We start from the raw sequence: 23,171 nt of genomic DNA on the forward strand, positions 1-23,171 counted from the left end.
TCTTCACATTGTAGAATTCAAATTAAAGTTCTTAAAATATCTCTCTTCTCCGCATGAATAAATTTATTTTTTATTTAATATAAGTTATATATATATTATAATACTCCTCCGTGTCAGATACCATATCCATGTTGCCGTTTCTGTCCGTCCTACATATGATGTCATTTTTCTTTTTTGGAAAATGATAACACACTTTAATCTTATTTTATATTTTTATTTTTTTAAATTTTAATTAAACTAATCAGTTATCTTAATCTTAATTTATAATTATTTATATTATAGAATAATTATTTTCACTAGTACATTCTTAATTATCTACTAATTACACTCCTCCTAAAATATTGTGTCTACTGTAACAGACACGATATCTGGGACGAGGAGAATAATATTTTACATTTAATTAACATATTTATATGCATTAGTATATTTATCATATTTATATATTTTACTCAAAATAGAGAAGTTTCAATTTCATGAGATATATAAAAATAGAAAAAGTATCATGCAGAAATGACGCAATATCAATATTATTTTAAAAAAAATAAATTTAATACAAATTTAAAAATATTTATTTATTAATAACTAATATAAATTAATTTTATAAGAGAAATGGAACTATAAATATAAATAAAAATATTAATTTTTTTAAAAACAAAAATTAAAGTAAAATTTTTTTGAATGAATTTACTATAATATATGATACTGTACGTAGTTAATTAAATTTATTTATATTTATTAAATATGTTCTCATTTAGTAATTTTTTTTATCAAATATTTTATTATAAATAGGTAATATATTTAGCTAATTAAATCAATTAATTCAATAAGCTTAACACCTAATTAAATCTGCAAATAATTAATTGGCAAAAATTCAACGGTCCATATATATATATATATATAAAACTTAATATATATATATAATATATAGGGTAAATTATATAATGCTCTCTCGTATTTTAAATAAAAATGCACAAAATACTCTATGTTTAATCTATTGAGTGAAACCTCTTGTAATAATATAAAATATGCATAAAACATTCTTTGTCCAAAATAAATATTTGATTAATCTTTCATTTTATAGTTTTTGAAACAAATTGTTATCTGATTTTTATAAAAAAAAACTATAAAAATAAATTATTGGTCAATTATTTATTTTTTATTTTATTCAAAAAAATTATTTAAGATATTTTATGTTTTTTATTTGTATAAAAGTTGTTTAATTTAGATTTTTATTTATAATCAAACATGTTACGAACTTTGCATTAATACAAATGAATTTCACACAATAAATATAACACAAATATTTTATTCATTTTTACAAACATAATAAGATGTTATACTTCTTCCGTCCCAATACAATAGTCTTATTTATTATTTTTGTCTATTCCAAAATAATAGTCTTATTTCCATAAATAATTATACCACTGTAAAACTACTGTTACTCTTTCATTATTATTACACAATTGTCGCTATAATTTATGCTAATACACTCACAAGGCCAAAAATATCTTTTATCTATATTTTTTACCCACTATCAATATAATATCAATTTTGTGCCCAACACAACCAACACTATAGTTTCGTGTGAAAGGGAGTATAATTTATTCAATAATTAATCGGCAAGTTTTAAACGGTGCACATATATATATATATGTATATATAACGTAATATATATATATAGAGAGAGAGAGAGAGCATTAAGTTGTGTAGCTGACTCTGTCAGTGATATATCTCAATCTTCATCTTCTTCATCTTCTTCTTCTTCCATCTGCCAATTTGTGGCTGCCCTGCCCTTCCCACACATTATCAATTACACTAAAATCCTCAATCGCCAATCATCTCCATGAACACCGCCGCCGCCGCCATGAAAGAAGCTCCACAAGACGACGACGACGAATTGAAGACGAAGCTCTCTCTCCTGAGAGCATCTGTTCACAACCAAGATCCTTCCTGCAAGGTAATTTCATCGATCGATCCATTAATATATATCATCAATTAACGATATATCTCTCATTTCATGTTCTTCCACATATTTTAATTAATTCCCCCAAATTACTGCTGGTTTGAACGAAACCCTAATTTCATCCTTGACGATGATCAGCTGCTTGATTTTATTTATTTATTTATTTTATTATTATTATTAGTTTATTTGTTTTTAACGATCTGATCAGATCTGTGATCCTATTTATGTGGAAATTTTTTTATATTATTTTACTTATTTATTTATTTTAAAGCAGATAGAAATTTGGTGATTGGTTGGTGGTTGGTGGACTTCATAACTAACTAGCTCTGAATTCTCATATAATATATATAATATTTATTTATTTATTTATTTAATTTCTTACTAAAGATATATATTTAAGGAGTAAAAAAAGTTAAATAGGGTTTTTGTAAGTACATAGTATTAAATTACCTATTTATTTTCATTTAAAAATAAACAAACCCTATGAATTTTGTGTGGGAATGTAATTAATTAATTTCATTCATTAATTTAATTAAGTTTGTTGGAAATTTCTTTCTTCCCTACCTCGAATTAGGGTTTGGCACGGTTCGGATATTTACAAATATCCAGGTATTTGATATTTAAATTGAACCGAACAAATACCCGAAATCGTGAACCGTATTCGAACCGAATTTTCGGTTAATCGGCAATATTTGCAAATAATTCGAACGAAACCGAAATTAAAAAATAATATATTAAAAAATAATTAAAATTCTAATTAAATCAAAATATTTCAAATATCCGAACCGAAAAAAATATCAAAAATCGAAACCGAACCGAACCGAAAAAATATCAAATATGCAGTATTTGTATTCGAACCGAATTTGATTGATTAACCGAAAATTCAGTTCGATTCAACGATTCGGTTCGATTTTTTTTCCAACTCCTACTTGGAATTGACTATAAACATGGTATTTGATTCCACACGGCACATGTTTATTTATTTATTTATTTATAATTAAATACATATGTAGACTTTTTAGAGTCTATATATATATATATATAGAGGCATCAAATATGAATATTGATGAATCTTCATTAGTAGGGTTGGGTCTTGTTGGCCATTTATTATATATATATATATATATATATATATGTAACATGGCATTTTTTATTTTAAAAAAGAAAAAACTATACATTAGTGTTTTTAAATAAAAATATATTCATTTATTCAAAACGTTACATTCGCAACCAATTCATCTAAAAAATGATATAAAAATAAAAGCAACGGCACTCTAAAAAAAATTCTCTTATATATATATATATAATTTATTACAAACTTAACTTTATGTGACATGATTATTTAAGAAAATATAATAATTCGTCATTAAGATGAAAATAAATTACAAATATGATCTCAAATGTGTTTTTAGATTAAACACTTTTTTAAATATAAAATCGATATTGTATGTGATAATTTAATTAGAAAATGTAGTTGGAGGTGAAATAATATTCAAACTAAAAAACAAGTGCAATAAATTGTATTGTGCAAAAATGATTTCAAAAAACAAAGTTAACATCGAATTGAATGTGTGGGTCTCTTTTTGTTTAAATAAGAGTTTTGAAAGTTCAAATAGAATTCAATATGTGATATGACATTTAAAAAAATTCAATTTTTAAAAAATACATACTTGACATGATATTTTTTCGAAAAAATTAATACCGACGAAATAGTGTCACAACTTTCAAGAATATATATAAATATATACATATATAACCGAGATAGTTTCAAGACCAGGAAATGGATGATTCGACTTTGAGAAGGTTTCTTCGCGCGCGCGATCTTGACGTGAATAAGGCTTCGGAAATGTTGATAAAGTACATAACGTGGAGAAAAACATTTGTTCCTAAGGGTTACATTTCAACCTCGGAAGTTCCCAATCAGATAGCGCAGAACAAAATGTTCATGCAAGGCAAAGACAAGCAAGGCCGGCCTGTCGCCGTGCTTTTTGGCTCCCGGCATTTTTCTTGCAAAGGAGGCATGGATGAGTTTAAGCGTACGCTCCGTGTTTTTTGATTTTTTTTTTAATAATTTTAATTATTTTTCGAGGTTATGTGTTATTTATGTATATTTATGGTTGGATTATCTCAGGTTACTTGGCGTTCGTTCTTGACAAACTAAGTTCCGCGTAAGTTCTTCGTTGATATTTTTATGTTTCTATTATCATTTTAATCTTAGGTATGATTTTTTGAAAGTTTTGAAATTTTAAAAATTTTGGTGAATAGTAAAAAATTAAGTAGTATAATATTTTATAAAAAAATGGTAGATATTTGTTATAATAATTTATGAAAATAGTGCTCTAAATGTGTAAATAGTGTCAAAAGTAATTAATTTAAGGTCTATAAAGATAGCCTTAATTTTTTGTTGTTCTTTGACAATAATAGTTGACATTGACATACACATTTGACACTTTCTGGCACCGTTTAGAGTAGAGGTGGACATTCGGATTTTCGGTTCGGATTTTGCCAAATTCGAACTGATCTGAAAATTCAAAATTTTTGAAAAAAATCAGTCCGAAATAACCGAAATCCGAAATTCGAAAATCCGTAGTCCGAACTAAAAAATCCGAACCAAACCGAAAAATCCGAAATTCTAAATATTTTTATTATTTTTTTTCATTTTTAAATTTCTTTATATTTTATTATTATTTTATAATATTAAATATATATAATATATAAAAATTAAATATATTAAAATATAATTAATAAATTTGAGTTTTTTATATTAAAATATAATATTTTCTAATAAAATATTAAATATGTATAATAAAAAAATATATTAAAATGTTATATTTCGGATTTCGGATTTCGGATTGGTTCGGATTTTAAGTACACCGATCCGATCCGATCCAAAAATCCGAAATTTGTTAAAAATTCAATCCGATCCGATCCGAAAATCCGAAATTTGTTAAAAATTCAATCCGATCCAATCCGAAAATCCGAACCAAATTTTAAATTTCGGTTTGGTTCAGATTGAATTTTCGGATTTCGAATATTTTGCTCACCTCTAGTTTAGACAGAAGTTTTTGAAGATTATTGATATTTTATGAGAAAAAAAATATATTTGATATGATCTTTTTTAAAAAATAAATAATATCAAATGAGTTAAAATTGGTTGGATAAACAAAACCTCTATATCCATGTGATCAAAATAAACATTTGAAGTAGTTTGAATGTGCGTCTCTATATTTTTGTTTTAATTTTGAATTTTGATTTTAAATTTGTGTCTATGTTTTAGTCTAAATAGTGATTTAATATAAGTTTTTGTAAAAATATATATTATATTTTTTATTGAAAAATATATAATTAAATAATGAAAAACATGCAAAGAAACATATATATTTTCTCATAATTAAAGTAATTTCCATATACATACATGAATAAAAATATAATTTTAGTACTATAACCTATACTTGTATTATTTTATTCTTTAATTAGATTCTTTTTATGTTGTTTATTGTTGATCTAATAGTTTTATATTTACATAAGATACCAAGCATGTATTCTAAATCGAATTTAACATATCAATTTTTTATATTTGTGAATGTCACACCCAAATATAAGATAATTGAGATTGGTTATGGCGTTGACACGAGTTAATTAGCACCATAATGATTAACTCATTTCAGCACTATATGTTGGTAGTTCATATGTTGCATTTTGATCATATTGATATAAATTATATAATGTTTATATACTTGCGCTCAACAATATCGTTCAACACTCTAACAACAGCCGGGATAATTAAAGCACCAATGAATTAGATACAAAACTATCTCTAGATATAATTCACTTAAAAAATATCGCTTATGTGTTTTCGTTTAATATGAATTGATCAGTATTCCGGAGGGACAAGAGAAGTTCACCATTATAGGCGACCTTCAAGGTTATGGCTACTCCAATAGTGACATACGTGGAACCCTAGCCGCCATCTCGATTTTACAAGATTATTATCCGGAAAGGCTTGGCAAAGTCTTTGTCGTTCACGTGCCTTACATTTTTATGACCTTGTGGAAGATCATTTGCCCCTTTATCGACAAAAACACAAGAAAAAAAGTAAGATATAAAAACATCTTCAAATTGAGCATGCTTACATATGCACACATGTATCTATATATATTCATAAAACTTTTTTTTTTTTTCCTTATGATGCAAGATTGTGTTCGTGGAGAACAATAAACTTCACGAGACATTACTCGAAGATATAGAGAAAAGCCAACTTCCCGAGATCTATGGAGGTGAATTGCCGCTTGTCCCTATCCACAATTGCTAAAATATGTGTGTGCGCATGTGCATATCCCTCTTGTAAGTCGCTAAAAAATACAAAATCTAGTGTATGTAATATCATATATATATATATATTATGACATAAAAATCTGCAGCTGCTACTCTTCGAATACGAATTGAGTAAACTCTTGGATGAACACAATAGCTACACTTTTTAATTTTGTGTGCGCCCCTTTTGTAAGTTTGAAAAAATTTCGGGTGATATATATTATCGAACAAAAGATATGTATACCTATTGAGTTCATTTTCTTGTTGGTATGTTGGATTTATTTGAAATTGACAAAAGTTTGTCAAAAAATTATAATAGTCTCTCAATTATAAAAATTGACTTAAAATTTTAGGAACAAGTTTGAGAATTATAAACCAAAAATTCTTCAATAATCAATGCCGGTTGATTCTAAAATATATAAATAGAGCAAAATTGTTTATAATCTGTCAGTGGTTTAGAAATTCAACATTATACTTGTTCGTGATTTAGAAATTGCACAAGGCTTTCTCGTGTTTTATAAAATATCGTACACAATTCTTTAAAAATTGTATGAGATTTCCTTTTATTTTTAAAAATATTGCATAAAATCTCCTAAAAATTATCTTATGCAATATCATAAAAATACACGAGAATCTCATGCAATTTTCTAACACGGAATTTTCAAACCACAAAAGAGTCATAAGTAAATTTATCTATAAATAAATAAATGATGTATATCTTTTTAATTTTAAATTCTTAAATAAAATGATTATTTGATACTCTCTCCGTCCAATTTCTATTTTTCTAAAGTATATTTGCACAGTTTTTTAGGTGATTGTCTTTTTGTTATGAATTGACAAATTTGTCTTTAATTGTATGGTAGAGATGAAAAGTAATAAAATGAATTAAGGATAAAAATATAAAATTTATGTTTAAAAAAGAAAATATGACCATAGTGGTTGAATGTCCAAATAAAAAAGTAGAATATTAGTTTATAAACGAAAGGAATACGATATTAGAGTTGGAATATTCTGCATTTATATCTTACGGACAAGATTTGTATGTAATATAAATCCACATTGAAAAATAGTTTCAATATACTAAAATAAATTTTATAGCATACTAGTGGTAATACAATGATGTTAAATATAATTCAACGATTTATTTATTTATTTTTGTATTTCATTAGATTATATATATTTATATATTTTTTAACAGCAAAATTATAAAAATAATTGAGTATGATATAAATCCAGAAATTAATAAGTAAATTGAGAGCCAACAAGGTCCAGCATGTAAACATAGGCAATTAATATTTTGGTTGTGAGGTGTTTTTTCTAGACTTTTTACTATTTCAAAAAATAAATAAATAAATAAAATTAAAAATATTTTTTTATTATATTATACTATACCACATTCAAATTTAATTTTAAATCCAAAATATTATATCAATTCCAAAAGGGCTTGGATCCAGTATTGATGGGTCAAATAAACATATATAATAAATATACACCGCATATATTTTTACATACATATGTCGTGTTATAACAAAATATATATTGTATTATAAATATATTACGTTATACTCTTTCCGTCTCACTCTAATGTACCGCTTTAAAATTTTGTAACAGATTAAAAAATAATAATATTTTATTGACCAGTACATATTGTTTAAGAATGTTTGATATTTTTGTCCTTCAACTTTTTATATAAATTAATTATGTGTTATAATATGTTTATAATTTAGGTAAAAATTAAAAGTATTTTAATATTATTATATATAATTATTTTTACTAAATAAAAAAATATTTTTTTTTAATTAGACATACGAAAATAGTAAAAATAGTACTTCAAGTTGAGACAAGAGAGAATATAATATATGTTGTATATATTTACTATGTAGAAAACATAATTATTACACATAATTAATGATAATATATACTAGGGCATAACCCGAAACCAAACCCAAATCAAGTTTACCCGTATTTGATCCGAAGTCGATTTGGATCCAATCCAAAGAAACCATCTATAGACTTAATCCGTTCTCCATTCAATTTGACCTAAAAGCTTTGTTCTTATATATATACTCCCTCCATCCCATAAATATAGTTTTAATTGAATTGGGCACAAAATTTAAGAAATATTGATATTATATCGGTAGTTAGTAAAAAATATAGATAAAAAACTTTTTTGCCCTTGTGGGTGTATTAGACTAAAAAGTAGTGGCAATTGTGTAATAAAAATGAAAAAGTAGGAGTAGTTTTATAGTGATATAGTTATTTATCAAAATAAGACTATTGTTTTGGGACCGACAAAAATGATAATAAGATTATTGTATTGGGACTGAGGGAGTATTTTTTTTCAGTTAAAAACATATTCATGTATTTAATAAAAATATATTCCATATGTCCTAATACAATAGTCTTGTTTACCATTTTTGTTCGTCTCAAAACAATAACCTCATTTACATAAATAATCATATCACCATAAAAGTATCTCTACTTTTTCATTGTTATTACACAATTACCACTATTTTTTACACTAATATACTCACAAGGGCAGAAAAGTCATTTATCCTTACTTTCTACCAACTACCGATATAATATCAATATTCATTAAATCTGATGTCTAATACAATAATACTATACTTTTGGGACGGAAGGGAGTATAATATTTTATTTTATAAATCATACTCTCTCCGTCCGCAAAAATTAGAATATTTGGGTCGGCACAAAGACTAAAAAAATAAATATTTTATTAAAAAGGTGATAAAAGTAAACAAATAGTTCGAGATATTTTGAAAAGTAAGTTAAAAATTAAAAAATAAAAAATAAAATGAAGAGACTCATTTATTGTAAATAAATGTTGAATTAACGATAATAGTTAAATGTTAATTTGTTGACTTTGCTAAAATTAATAATTGGATAAATTTAGCAGAGAAATTAAAAAAAAAAAAAGTAAAAATAAATTTGGCTGAACGGAGGCGGTATATAATAATAATGAAAATATATTTTAGTATCACCTTTATAATTTAACTTAGGGTGTGTTTTTTAAAAAATTCATAATAATAATAATAACATATACATTTTTTTTAAAAAAAAACTAATATATTACACATATTCATTATTTATATATTAACTATACAATTTCATATATTTAACATAAAAAAAATATTCCTTCAAACTATTGCACAACTAACATAATATTCCAACATACTATTTCCTACCATTTTTTTTTAAGTAAATTTTCGATCAAACTTATAAATATATATACATACGTATAAAAATTAAATAAAATTAAATATACTCCCTCTATGACCTAAATTATGTCAATTTTTTTATTATTATTATTATTTGTTGACTTATATACTCTCTCCGTCTCAAAAAAATTTGTCTTATTTTTCCATTTTTGTCCGTCCCAAAACAATCGTCTTATTTGCTATGGCCTCCACTTTATAACTGTTGTGTTTTTATATACGTAATCTGACAAGCAACAAACAACGTCAACTAAAATGTATCCAACAAAATTGAAATAAAAACAATATAGTTTCTGAAAATTAATTTAAGAACACAATCAATCTATTGAAAAATCAGGATTCAAGATTAGACACAGCAGAACATGAACTTCCCTCTTTCGACAGTCTTCCGGCGAACACACCCAGTCACGCGCCGCAGCTCCGGCAACTTCCTCTTCCGGCGATTTCCAAGCGACTCGACAAAGGATAGGGGAAACTATTCTTACGGCTCAGTCTACAACCTAATGACTCACATTTAGGGACTAACCCAACCGCCTCCAAACAAAAACCCAAACCAACGGACTCGATCAACCCTAAACTCTAATCGACCGATCTCCCCCAAGACCTCACAAAAGCACCCAGAAGAACAACTTACTGAAGGAATCGAACAAGAACAACGGCGATTTCGGCGAAGAAGAGAACCCCAAACTTACCAAGAAGAACTCGAAGAAGATGAACCAGAGGGAGAGAAAAACAGATTCCAAATCGCGCAATACACTCTCTAATGAGAATGGAGGTTTGGGGGAGTTATAAGGTGTGAGTCGGGTCGGATCGGGTTAAAGGGTTTTGGGTTGCGGGTTGGGCTTGGTATTGGGTTGGGCCAAAATATATCTAACAATAACAAAATTATTCATACTTTTTCATACTATCCATAATTATTACTCTAACATACTCTTTAAAATTTTTCAAAAAGCAAGGGCATTTTAGTCATACATGCTACTTTATACCCACTTTCAATTAAATATTATTATTCCTTAATTTCCGTGTCAACTCTCAATAAGACACTTCTTTTGAGACGGAAGGAATATAATTTATTTATAATAAATTTTATTATTTTTACTTTAATTAATAATAATCAATTTATTATTATTATTTTTTAAATTTATTCAACCATCATTTTATCAATAATTTAATAAATTTACCATAATAGCCTTTTTATTTATCTTATTTTTATATTAAAATATTATTATTTTTTAATCTTTGTGCTCAAACAAATTTATACTATAATTTTTATTGAAATGATAAAATAACATTTCCTCCGTCCTAAACTTCCTAAAATATTTTTATTTTAGTACATATCAAGCACTATAACCGTTTTTAAATAAGAAATGCTAAATTACACAAAACCTATGTGGGGTTTTATGAAATTGTGCAAAATCTCTTATACTTCTAAAGTTGCGTCAAACTCCCTCATGATTTCATAAACTCAGCGTCTAATCCCCTCGACGGTCCTTATTTAACAATATTTAACCTAAATATGCCCAAACTGCGATTACATTTTCAATTTTCAATTTCTAAACCTCTAAATTATAAATATATTCTTTTTTTTAATATATTTAGCTTTAAAAAATAATAAATATATTCAAAATAGTTATTTTTCTTAAATTTTAAGAGTTTATTTTTACTTTTTTTTTAAAGCTAAATATAAGAAAAATAAATATATTTGTAATTTTAGGGGTTTAGAAATTAAGATTCTAAAATTTGTTCGCAATTTGGGCGCATTTAAGTCAATAAAAACCGCTGAGGAGGTTAGAAACAGAGTTTATGTAACCACGAGAAAGTTTGACGAAATTTTCCAAGTATAAGAATATGACGCAATTTCGTGAAATCGCACGTGAATTTTGTTCAATTTAGCCAATAAAAAATAATTAAATGTACTTAATTTACATTCTATATTTCATCTCATCATATTATTTAAATAGATAATTTTTTATCTTATTACATCACATAATTTATAATTATTCAATTTAATACTCCATCCGTCCAGCTAGAAAGTATACTTATTTCTATTTTGAGACGTTCAATTACAAAGTAAATATTTCATTGAATACTCTACTTTTTTCCACAAATACCTTTACTTTACATCACACCATTACTTTTACACCAAAAAGTAAGGGCAAAAATGTCATTACAGTACTTTTAACTATCCACTATAATTAAAATACTATTATTTTTTAAACACCGCGTCAAAAGTAAATGTATACATTGTAAGTGGACGGGGAGAGTATTTATCCATCTAAATTCTTACTACTCTCTCCGCCCCATAACTATATATTCATTTGTTTTTTATATTAGTTTTAGAAATATTAATATTATATTGAAATGTAGTAAAAATAAAGTAAAAATGACTAAAATAACCTTATTAGTACGTGTGATATAAAGGTAATGATATTTGTGTAATATATTGTAAGTTGTAAGGGTATTTGTAATGTTAGGTAGATAGTACAGTTCCTAAAAAAAGTTTAAATACTTTATTATACGACGGACTAAAATGAAAAAATAGATATTTGTTATAGGAAATAGGGAGTATATAAAATAAAAATTACACCGTACGTATGATGGATAATACATAAAAGAAAAATAAAAATAAAAATAAAAAAGAAAAAGAAAATTGCAGAGTAGCAGTGAAAAGTGAAATTGCACGAGGGGAGGGAAGAAGAAATAGAAGAGAATCATGGGAATGCCTTTGGGGCATTTGAAGGGGAAGTGCCCGTGACTGACAGACACACAGCTTTTTCCGTACACTGTCACTTGCATGTTATGAGGTGTCACTTTTTGATTCGACGCTTCCATTAATGATCTCGTTGACCAACACGCCTATCTTTTTTTTTTTTTTCAATAAATAAATAAATATTCCGTCTGTCGGAAAACTATAGTCTTATTTGAGTTTGACACAAAATTAAAAAAATATTAATATTATATTAATAGTTGCTAAAAAGTATGAGTAAAAAGACTTAGTGTAAAAAATAGTGATATTTGTATAATAATAATGAAAAAATATGAATAATTTTATGGTGATAGAGTATTTATGGAAATGAGACTATTGTTTTTGGACGGAAAAAAATACTTCCTCCGTCCACAAACTAATATCCTATTTTCCTATTTGGGACGTCCAACAACTATTGTCCTATTTCATTTTTTAAACATAAATTTTACATTTTTACTCTTCATTCATTTATTACTTTTAATTTCTACCATAGGCAAATTTGTCAATTTATAAAAAAAAGACAGTCACTTAAAAATCCGTGTAAATATACTTTAGGACAATAGAAATTTGACGGATGAAGTAGTAAATAAGACTATTGTATTGAAATGGATGAAGTAAATAAATACGTAAATACTAAGGGTTTGTTTATTTTTCCACGAGTTTCTACTGTTTGAATTATGTGTTTTTCGAATTTTTTTTTTTTTATAAAATATTCTATCATATAGTATTTTAATATCAAATATAAACCAAAATTTTCTCAAACTCATAAAAAGATACGTACCGTAAAATTTCAAAATACTTTTAATGTATGTTTGTTTATAAGTTTGGATTTTGGTTTGAAATTTAACTAGTAAGACATTTGAATTGAAATAATGGTATAATGTGAAACAAATAGACGTTGATGTGATATTTGAATATATAATTGATTTATAATATAATAAAGAAAATACTATTTAAATAAAAACTCAAATCAATATTTTATTTCAAAATCAATTTTAAACCACAGTCATCAAACAAACCTTATTTTAAATGACATATAAGTTGTGTTTATACGATAATAGATTTGACATGGGATTGGTTACGGTGCTGAATTGAAAAAATCAATATGCACAATATATATAAACAACACACGTTCTTATTACAAATACCATATGTTTTGTAATAAATGTGTTGTGTGAGAACATATTGTGTGCTAAAATCAATTGTTATGTATATTTTATGAGACTATTACACGTATTGTTGTTTTATGTGCTATTTTCTTTTTATATTATATTAATACATATTGTGTATATGATAATACCGTGTGTTATTTATTAATAATAATGTGATATTCAACACAATGCTGAACTTTATATTTAGTATTGTAGATGTATAATGTATACATGTATTAAAGAAATGGAATTGGTTACATAGTAATCTTATACATTGTATATAATTATTGTTGAAATAATATATATTATATTTTTTTTTTTCGTTTTTAACAATTTATCCATTTTTTTTATTTTAGTTCGTCCATAACAAAGTATACATTTTATTTTTAGCAACTGTACTTTTTATTAACATTAAAACTATTTTTACAAACAACACATATTTTAATTATATAGAATATATATTGTGTGTAATAAAGACATATGTGTTTATTTATAATTACATATGTGTTGTATAAGAGTATGTCGTATGCTAAAATCAATTATTATGTGTGTTATATGAGACTATAATATGTGTTATTAGTTCATGTATGTATTTGTATTATGCTAATATATGTAATGTATTGTCTGCAATAATATTATGTACTGTCATAAAACACACTATGTGCTTTTCAGATGTAATTATCTCTGTCTCACTTAATTTGTCTATTTATTTTTACTTATGTTTGTTCTACGTAATTTATTCTTTCTTTTCTTCTCAAAATATAACTATATATATTATGGGTGTGTTTGTTTGGGAGATTGGATTTTAAATACACTATTCATTCCAATTTTTTCCCCGTAAAGCATCAAATCAAACACCTATTTTTTATTTTTTATATTATACTAAAAATTAATTTTACATTCAAAATATCACATCAACACCTATTTATATCACATTATACAACTATTCAAATTCTAAATTTTTACTATCCAAATCCCAACTCAAAATCCAAATCTATTATGTATATGTGATGTACTCTTTTATCATGTAAAATTTGCTTATTAATAATGGCCCATGCTATGTGTACTAGTAATTAGCTACCCTTATTATTATTAGCTACCTCTAAAGTTATTCCAACTATTATTATTATTATTATTATTATTATTATTATTATTTATTTATTTATTTATTGGGATTATTTGTCTTGTTGCGAAGAAGAGTGGGTGGCAATGAGAAGCTGCTGCTGCTGCTGCTGCTGCTTCTGCGAAATGCAAGCACAACATTGAATGAATCTCTCTGCATTCAAATTCACAGTTCAACGCATCATTTAATTAAATTAAATTAAATTAATCTTAGTGAGTGAGTCAGAGTGGACAGGACAAAGCACAGTGACGCAACAGTATATGTATGCATGGATTGTAACACATACACACCCCAAACCCAATAATTGAAATATATACACACACACATCAAATGTAGAGAGAGAGAGAGAGAGAAACCCCAATCCAATCCAATCCAATCCAAGGGTTGGGGTTCAAAAGAAGAGGTTGGTGAAGAAGAAAAAGCAGCGGCTGTAAACATGGAAACAAACACCAAACAGCCTTAATAACATTACTACTATCCTCTCTCTCTCCCTCCCTCTCTCTCTCTCTCTCTATATATATATATACACACATATACATACATACATACAAACTGATCAGAACATGCAGCAGCAGCAAAGTGAGTTAGGGCCCTGTCTCTTTTTTCTCTTCTTATCATCACAACAATCCCTTTAGTACTTGCAACAAAATTCAATTTCTCCAATGGAATGGGGCCCCCCACCCCACCCCACCCCCACGATCAACAATGGAATAGTACACCATTAAGTGAATATGCATGCTACCTAGCTAATGTCCAAATGATCAAACCATACACATAGATATATAATAATCAAGAAAGAAAGAAAGAAGAGTCCAGCAGACAAGGACAGGTAATTTAGCAAAATGGGTCACAGCTACAGAAAAGAAAGAACCCTCCAGAGCAAGAAAGCAAGACAACATTACATACACACACATATATACATACAATTTAATACAACAGTAAGTGAGTGTGAAATCCAAAAGCACATTGGCATTCAGTTATTCCATGACAGGCTCATCAGAACTCACTCAGATTCACATTCACATTCACAGTTTTGATTTTTTCAAGAATATCACAACAAGAAGAAAAACAAAGACCAAATACTACCACCATCATATTTGCAGACAGACAGACAGAGAAAGACCCTTTCCTTTTCTTTTCTTTATTGTATTAATTAATTAATTATTGTTATTATTATTTGAATCGGTGCTAGCAAGCAACAAGTGTCAAAAGGGAATAGCGTTTTACCCTGTAACTGCACCGAACTGGAGGGAATGGACCCGGACGCATTCTCGGCAAGTTTGTTCAAGTGGGACCCCAGAGCCGCCCTCGCTCCGCCCGCCAGAATGCTCGACGCCGTCGTGGCGCCGCCGCCCCCGCCGCCGCCGACCTTCTCGGTCCGGCCGAGGGGGGAGCTCGGTGGCCTGGAGGAGCTCTTCCAGGCCTATGGGATCAGATATTTCACGGCCACTAAAATCGCAGAGCTTGGATTCACCGTCAACACGCTCCTCGATATGAGGGATGAAGAGCTTGACGAAATGATGAATAGCCTCTGCCAGATTTTCCGGTGGGATCTCCTCGTCGGAGAAAGGTATGGGATTAAGGCCGCCGTCCGGGCTGAGCGGCGCCGCCTCGATGAGGAGGACGCCCGCCGCCGGCATCTCCTCTCCGGCGATGCTACCCACGCCCTTGACGCACTTTCGCAGGAAGGTACAAGTTACAACCAAAACGGCGCCGTTTTGAATCCCCTACAAAATAATAATAATAATAATATATATTAAAAAATAATTATTTATTATAATATTTATATATATATATATATTGCATGCATGAAATATGATTGTGTGTGTGTGAAGTAGGGTTGTCGGAGGAGCCGGTGCAGCAGGAGAAGGAGGCGGCGGGGAGCGGCGGCGGAGGAGTGTGGGAGATGATGGCGGCGGCGGCGGCGGGGGGCGGTGGGAGGAAGCAGCAGCAGCAGCAGCAACAGCAGCAGCGGCGGAGGAAGAACTACAAGGGGCGTTCCAGAATGGCGGCTGCGTCCATGGACGAAGACGACGACGACGAGACCGAAGGAGCCGACGACGACGAGAATTGCGGCGGCGGCGGCGGAGAGCGGCAGCGCGAGCACCCATTCATCGTCACGGAACCCGGTGAGGTGGCGCGCGGGAAGAAGAACGGCCTCGACTACCTCTTCCACCTCTACGAGCAATGCCGCGAGTTCCTAATCCAAGTCCAAAACATCGCCAAAGACCGCGGCGAAAAATGCCCGACCAAGGTTAATTTAGTAAATTCACATATATTCCGTAATTAAAACTGTTAAACAAATCGAGTAACTCACGAGCCAAGATCGACTCAGCTTGTTTATCTCTCAGCTCGTTTATCTTTATAGAGATAAACAAGCTGAACTCGAGCTCAAAATTATTTTTTTATAAAGGTTAGCTTGTGAGTAGTTCAATTGAGCTCGAAAATTATTTTTCTAAATATTTTATTATAAAAATTATGGATAAAATTAAATAATTAGTTTATATATTACAAAATATATAGAATATGTATAAAATTCAAGCCGAGCTCAAGTTCAAGCCGAACTCAAGCTTGAATTTGAACTTAACGAGCCGAGCTCGAGCCACTATTTTGATTTGAATTCTTAACGAACTGAACTCGAACTTGAATTTGAGCCTAACCAACCGAGCTCGAGCCACTATTTTAGTTCGAATTCTTAACGAGCCGAGTTGAGTCTGTACCGTTAACAAGTTCGAGTCGAACTTGAACAATCGATACTCGAACTCGCTCGGCTCGTTCTCGTTTAAAAACTCTAATTTAGTCCTACCAACACCAATAAATACATATATACATACGTGTTTTCAGGTGACTAACCAGGTTTTCCGGTACGCGAAGAAGGCTGGAGCGAACTACATCAACAAGCCGAAGATGCGGCACTACGTGCATTGTTACGCGCTGCACTGTCTGGACGAGGAGACGTCGAACGCCCTGCGCCGAGCGTTCAAGGAGCGGGGCGAGAACGTCGGTGCCTGGCGCCAAGCCTGCTACAAGCCTATCGTCAACATCGCATCACGCCAAGGCTGGGACATCGACGCCATCTTCAACGCCCATCCTCGACTCTCCATTTGGTACGTCCCCACGAAGCTACGCCTGCTCTGCCACGCCGAGAGAAGCAATGCCGCCGCCGCCGCCTCCAGCTCCATCACCGCCGGCGATCACCTGCCATTTTAATCTGCTTATGAAACAGTGTTAGGTCTGATGTAAGAATGTTGTTCTATTCGGAATTTAATTAAACTCTCCGGAAACCCTAAACCCTAATCCGTAAGCCTATAAAAGTGCATATCTTAAAAAAAAAAAAAAAAAAAAAGGTGCATATCATAATCAAGAACACAAAGTCCGGATATAGCATACAAAACCAGCAATGATCGATCCGAAAGTAAGGGGAATATAAATCTGAGTTCGGACAACATATTCGTCTCGTTATGGTTACGACGAGTGAGTCGGGTATCGCCACAGCACGTCAGCCCAAGTGCTCGCGCCGTCGGTCACCTCTTTGATCACGGACGGCACCTCGTCGACGTTGACGCGGATCTGCTGCTTGCTGTCTCTTTCCCGGATAGTCACCGACGACGTCGAATCAACAGTGATCGCGAGGGGGACGCCGAGTTCGTCAGTCCTCGCGTATCTCTTTCCTATAGAGTTACCTGCGCCATCGCCATCGCCCAAATTCATCGTACAAACAATTTATGCACTGCGAAAATTATACACGACAAAAAATTCTAAGGTAGGCGCCAACCTGTTATGTCGATTTTGTTGGAAATCCCGACAGCAGTCAATGATTTAGCGATTGTCCGGGCAACTTCCTCGTATTTTTGATTCTGGACTAAGGGGAAGACGGTGCATTTAATCGGGGCGACGAGCGGAGGGAAGCGGAAGACATTCAATTGTTCATCACCGTCTTTACTAGGCCGTGTGTAAAAGGAATGCTCGTAGAGACAGTATATGATTCTTCCGATGCCGAAGGATGGTTCGATGACGGAGGGCGTGAAGACCCTTTGATGCTCCTTTTTCTTCTCCTTGGAGATCGAAACCATGTTGTTCTTTATGGTCACTACTTTGTCGAGCGTACAAACCTTAAACTCTGCCTCTCCTTTGGTTTCGAGTGTTTCTTTCATCTCCATGGCTTCCTTTTCGTCCATAGCCTATTCACAAGCAACCAAGAAAGAATTGAGATTTCTGATGAGCGTCTCCAATGGGTGAATAAATAGATGAAATCGATGTACCTCCAAAGCCTCGACCACCATTTTTTGGATGCCCTTAAAGGCAAGACCGAGCTCTTTCTTGACGGGAGTTATGACAAGTTTCTGCAGATGATCGAAAAATGCCAAAGTTGAGTCGAGCTTTATATATAAAAGACTCAAGCTAAAATTATATATTTCATTAATTAGTTCATCTCAAATGAATCATAAACATCTTAATATTAATTATATAACTTCACTATTAGAAAATAGACGTAAAAGATCGATCGGGCTGTAGAAGTAATGAGCTCAAGTGTTTCTAGGTCTTATGGCAAATTCAATCAAACTACAACGCGGGCATCACAAAAGTTCGACTCAATTTCATTTCTATTTCTGACATGATGCAAAGATTATTGAGGTGAAACATCACTACAAGAAAATAGTATTTTCGTAACGAACTTTTTGGTCTTAAATCCATTTTTTTTCTGTCACTAATGACATTATATTATTTTGTTGTAATACATGAAATATTTTCAACACCTATTCCAGGGAAACAAAAGTTAGATACCTCAACTTCGCGGGGCTCCGAATATTTCTCGTGCGCTACCAACGCCGTGCCACTTTTATCCTGCAAAGGTTAACAAAAACCGATCAGATCAGATCAGATCAGTGTACGTTTTTCAAACCAATTTTCATATCGTGAAACAAAAGATCGCATTGATCAAAAAATACCAAACAGAAAACATATACATACAAGTTCATCGGCAAGGATTGCATTCACAGCTCAAAAAACTATACAAGTTCACCACAGAACTTACAGTATGAGCACGTAAATCATACGCTGATCGATCTGCAATGCCGACGCATTCGATCCAACCATACGAGCATTCAATTTCAGCATCCCAACAATCCGCTGCATAGTGCGCCATCTCATTTGCCAGATGCTGGCGGAATCGCAGGCGATCCTTGTCAATTCCGAGTTCAGTTAAAAATAAGTACACCCGCCCTATGAAAAATCCCAGCGTTTCATTGTTCACAATGCCCTACAAAACACATACCAATATAATGTTAATACCAAACAAAATTCCACATCTGAAATAGATAGGCATCCAACAAATCGACCTGAGATACTGCCTCTCCAATAGGAATTCTCCTCGCTGCTCGTCCGGACACCTGATCTTCTCTAGGGAACATTAAAAATTCCAAGTTTGCAACTTCAGCAAACTTTGGGTGAGACTTGTCGTCCGGATCAACAAAATGCTCAATCTCCGCCAGCGTAAACTCTCGAACCCTTAAAAGACCTTGCCGTGGTGATATCTTAAAAAATCATGCCAATGATTACATCAGGCCATAGTTATCAATTTCGGATAGCGTTACAGAACTATATATAAATTATTATATATACAAACTTATAATAAAAATACATAAGAAAATTCTATAAATTAATCTCATTATTACCATTCAAACCAATTAAATTGCAAAATAATATATAAGCATAGTTCATAAATAGTTATATATAATTAAATCACAACTACTTTGATAAATACATAATCAAAGTTAATCATGTTAAAAATCCCATAAAAAATTTTCTTCTTATTTCACTATCTTCACTACTACTTATGTATGAATATTCTTCGTCTTTTTCTTCTTCATTTTCATCGTTCCGTCACATTGCACAATAATCTTTTCCTTTCTAGAGCTAGAAATAACCATAGTATACTACAATATAATCGTACAAAATCTATATTTACCCGACAAATATATATAATATTATCTTGTAAAATCTAAATCTACTGGTGTGTTTGTTTGGGGGATTTTCCCCTAAATACACTATTCATCCTATTTTTTCCCTCTACAAAAATCAAATCAAACACTTATTTTTCATTTTTTATATTATACTAAAAAATCAATTTTACATTCAAAACATCACATCAACACCTATTTATATCACATCATACAACTATTCAAATTCAAAATTTTTACTAATTCAAATCCCAACTCAAAATCCAAACCCCCGAACAAACACACACTAAAGATTAAAGTGTACGATTATTCAATTCAAAAATCATTCCACTCTACTATGCTACACCGCAATTGCATAAAGACGGCAGCCATATGCATCAAATGTAACTTAACAACACAACAAGCATAGCATAATTTCACACCTCATTTCGAAAAGCTTGGCCAATCTGCGCAGCGGCGAAGGGAAGTTTGTTTCCATTATAATAGTACAAATCCTTAAAGTTCACGAAAATTCCCTGAGCCGTCTCCGGCCTCATATACCTGCAGCAGATCAAATACAAATTCACCATGAGTATCAATCCAACAACACCTATCAAACCAACACGAACAAGAACACTCACCCAGGGCTCAACCCCGACGGCCCAATCGACGTCTGAAACATTAGATTGAAAGGATAGGGATCCGAGAGAGCATTCTTCGTTTCCGGAGCAGTGATTCCATAGGCCTTTAATTTGTCTCCAAGCTCTTCAGCAGAGAGATCATCCAACACAGCCAAAACATGCTTCAATTCTGCAGACTTCTCGCCATTAATGGCAGTGTCCTTCTCAAGCTTCTCTTTGCAGTAATCTTTGAGCAGATGATCAGCTCGGTAACAAGTTCCAGTCTTCTCATCCTTCACCATAAGATCAGTGAACTTATCGACATGGCCAGATGCTTTCAGCACAATTTCAGGCGTAACGCAGGGGCAATCGACTTCCAACATGTTCTCTTCGAGAACGAAGTGCTGAATTCAACAAATTAATCATCAGCAACGAATTCCCCTCTCTTAATTGAGCGAGAAAAAAAAAAAAAAAAAGCAAATCTAATTAAACCTACTGTAATCAAAACCCTAGAAATTGGGGAAAATGTCGAATTCAAATATTCAATTCACGAGCAACGGTGGAATTCGAATCGATTTTACCTGACGCCAGAAAGCGAGGACGTTGGCCTTCACGGCGCAGCCCGGCGGCCCGTAGTCGTAAAGTCCGGCGACGCCGCGGTAGATCTTGAAGGATGGGACGTAGAAGAGGCGGCGTTCGAGCGTGTTGACGACGGTCTGCCGGAAAATTTCCCGATTGTTAGCCTCTTGCGCGGCGTCCATTTTCTCTCCTCGCAGCAGATGCAGAGAGGATTCACACAATTCCTTCGGAATTGCAGAGAAGTTAGCTGCGAATGTAGATTCTACCTATCTATGGAGGATATTTGTGGTGGAACTGTGGGGACCGGAAGAGAAACCGAAAATATCAACAGGAAGATTCTTTGGAGCTTCAAAATTATTCAATGGCTTCACTTCGTGAGCTCGTTAGTCGTTGGAGATAATTTTGGTCGCTAATTAATGCGGCATTAATTACTGTGATAAGAAGGGTTTGTCTGTAGCTGTGTGACTAGATAATATCATAGTTAAGAAAGTAGGGTGTGTTTGGATTTAAAATCAATTGGATGTATGTATGATTTTATTTTTTATTTAAATAATATGTTAATTTAATATATTTTGCAAGATGAAATAATATATTTTATGAGTTATTGTCCTGTCCTGAATAGTGTTGAAATGTGCTTCAAATTAAAAGTAATTTTTATTCTATTCGATTAAGGTGTTAATTTTATTTTTTTTATTCTAACGATTATTTGAAACATATAAATTTTTTCATTCAATATTTTTAGATGAATTAATTTTTTTTGTATGGTATAAGAAATTGTGTTAGTAGCATAAAAAATACTCCATCCGTCAATTTACAAGAGTTATATTTACTTTTGGCGCGGAGTTTAAGAAATAATAGTATTTTAATTATAGTGAATAGTTAAAAATAGTGCAATGATATTTTTGCCCTTACTTTTTTTTTTTGTGTAAAAGTAATGATGTGATGTAAAGTAAGGGTATTTGTGGAAAAAAATAGGATATTTAATGAAATGTAAACTTTGTAATTGGACGTCCCAAAATAGAAATATGTAACGAAGGGAGTAATATTTTGTGTTGAATGATTGAGTTTTTATGATGGATAATATATATATTATATTAATGTGTGTATATATTTGTATTTTTTTAATAATCTTTACAATGAATTGTTTAATTAAAAAATATTGAGTGACCAAACTGATTTAATTATTTTGATTTTTTCATTTGGCATATTTGAAATACTTCATCCGCTTGTTTAAGGGTCACATTGTAAAAACATTCAAAAAATTTTGTATATTTGTATACTTTTTTTTTGTTACATGTGTACTTGTGTTAGTATTATAAGACATCAATGGAAGTATTTTTGCAATTTCTTTTAATATGTAATACGTTTTGATATAATAATTAATATTTAAAATTCAATACGTAAAAGTAAATGAGACCTTAAAACCGAACGATGGTAATATAAAAATAGCATAAACTTATTTAACAACTAGCTGTGGTATATGAATATATTACTGGTATT

General features: G+C 30.8%; 3 protein-coding genes across 5 annotated transcripts; 2 read left to right on the top strand and 1 right to left on the bottom strand.

Moving 5' to 3' along the window:
* Positions 1–1,675: 1,675 nt before the first annotated feature.
* Positions 1,676–6,547, top strand: LOC127263066 (uncharacterized). 2 transcript variants are annotated; one of them, XM_051292002.1, is made up of 5 exons: positions 1,676–1,957; positions 3,729–3,999; positions 4,095–4,131; positions 5,842–6,058; positions 6,159–6,547. In XM_051292002.1, the coding sequence occupies exons 1-5, from the start codon at positions 1,844–1,846 to the stop codon at positions 6,273–6,275; spliced, it is 756 nt and encodes a 251-aa protein (XP_051147959.1). In that variant the 5' UTR covers positions 1,676–1,843; the 3' UTR covers positions 6,276–6,547. The 2 variants fall into 2 exon arrangements, with proteins under 2 accessions (XP_051147959.1, XP_051147960.1); XM_051292003.1 differs by having other exon boundaries at positions 1,677–1,957; positions 3,741–3,999.
* A 9,239-nt stretch (positions 6,548–15,786) lies between these two features.
* On the top strand, positions 15,787–17,881 carry LOC127262917 (floricaula protein). 2 transcript variants are annotated; one of them, XM_051291785.1, is made up of 3 exons: positions 15,787–16,222; positions 16,369–16,787; positions 17,378–17,881. In XM_051291785.1, the coding sequence occupies exons 1-3, from the start codon at positions 15,787–15,789 to the stop codon at positions 17,741–17,743; spliced, it is 1,221 nt and encodes a 406-aa protein (XP_051147742.1). In that variant the 3' UTR covers positions 17,744–17,881. The 2 variants fall into 2 exon arrangements, with proteins under 2 accessions (XP_051147742.1, XP_051147743.1); XM_051291786.1 differs by having other exon boundaries at positions 16,372–16,787.
* LOC127262916 (glycine--tRNA ligase, mitochondrial 1-like) lies at positions 17,861–22,039 on the bottom strand. The gene is made up of 9 exons (XM_051291784.1): positions 21,674–22,039; positions 21,114–21,496; positions 20,916–21,033; positions 19,873–20,067; positions 19,569–19,793; positions 19,319–19,378; positions 18,796–18,876; positions 18,309–18,714; positions 17,861–18,216 (listed from the first exon to the last, which is right to left on the bottom strand). Exons 1-9 carry the CDS (start codon positions 21,851–21,853, stop codon positions 17,999–18,001), a joined length of 1,866 nt encoding a protein of 621 aa, XP_051147741.1. The 5' UTR covers positions 21,854–22,039; the 3' UTR covers positions 17,861–17,998.
* Between the last annotated feature and the right edge of the window lie 1,132 nt (positions 22,040–23,171).

Source organism: Andrographis paniculata, unplaced genomic scaffold (assembly GCF_009805555.1).
Source record: "Andrographis paniculata isolate CXL003 unplaced genomic scaffold, ASM980555v1 Contig66END, whole genome shotgun sequence".
Taxonomy (NCBI): Eukaryota; Viridiplantae; Streptophyta; class Magnoliopsida; order Lamiales; family Acanthaceae; genus Andrographis; species Andrographis paniculata.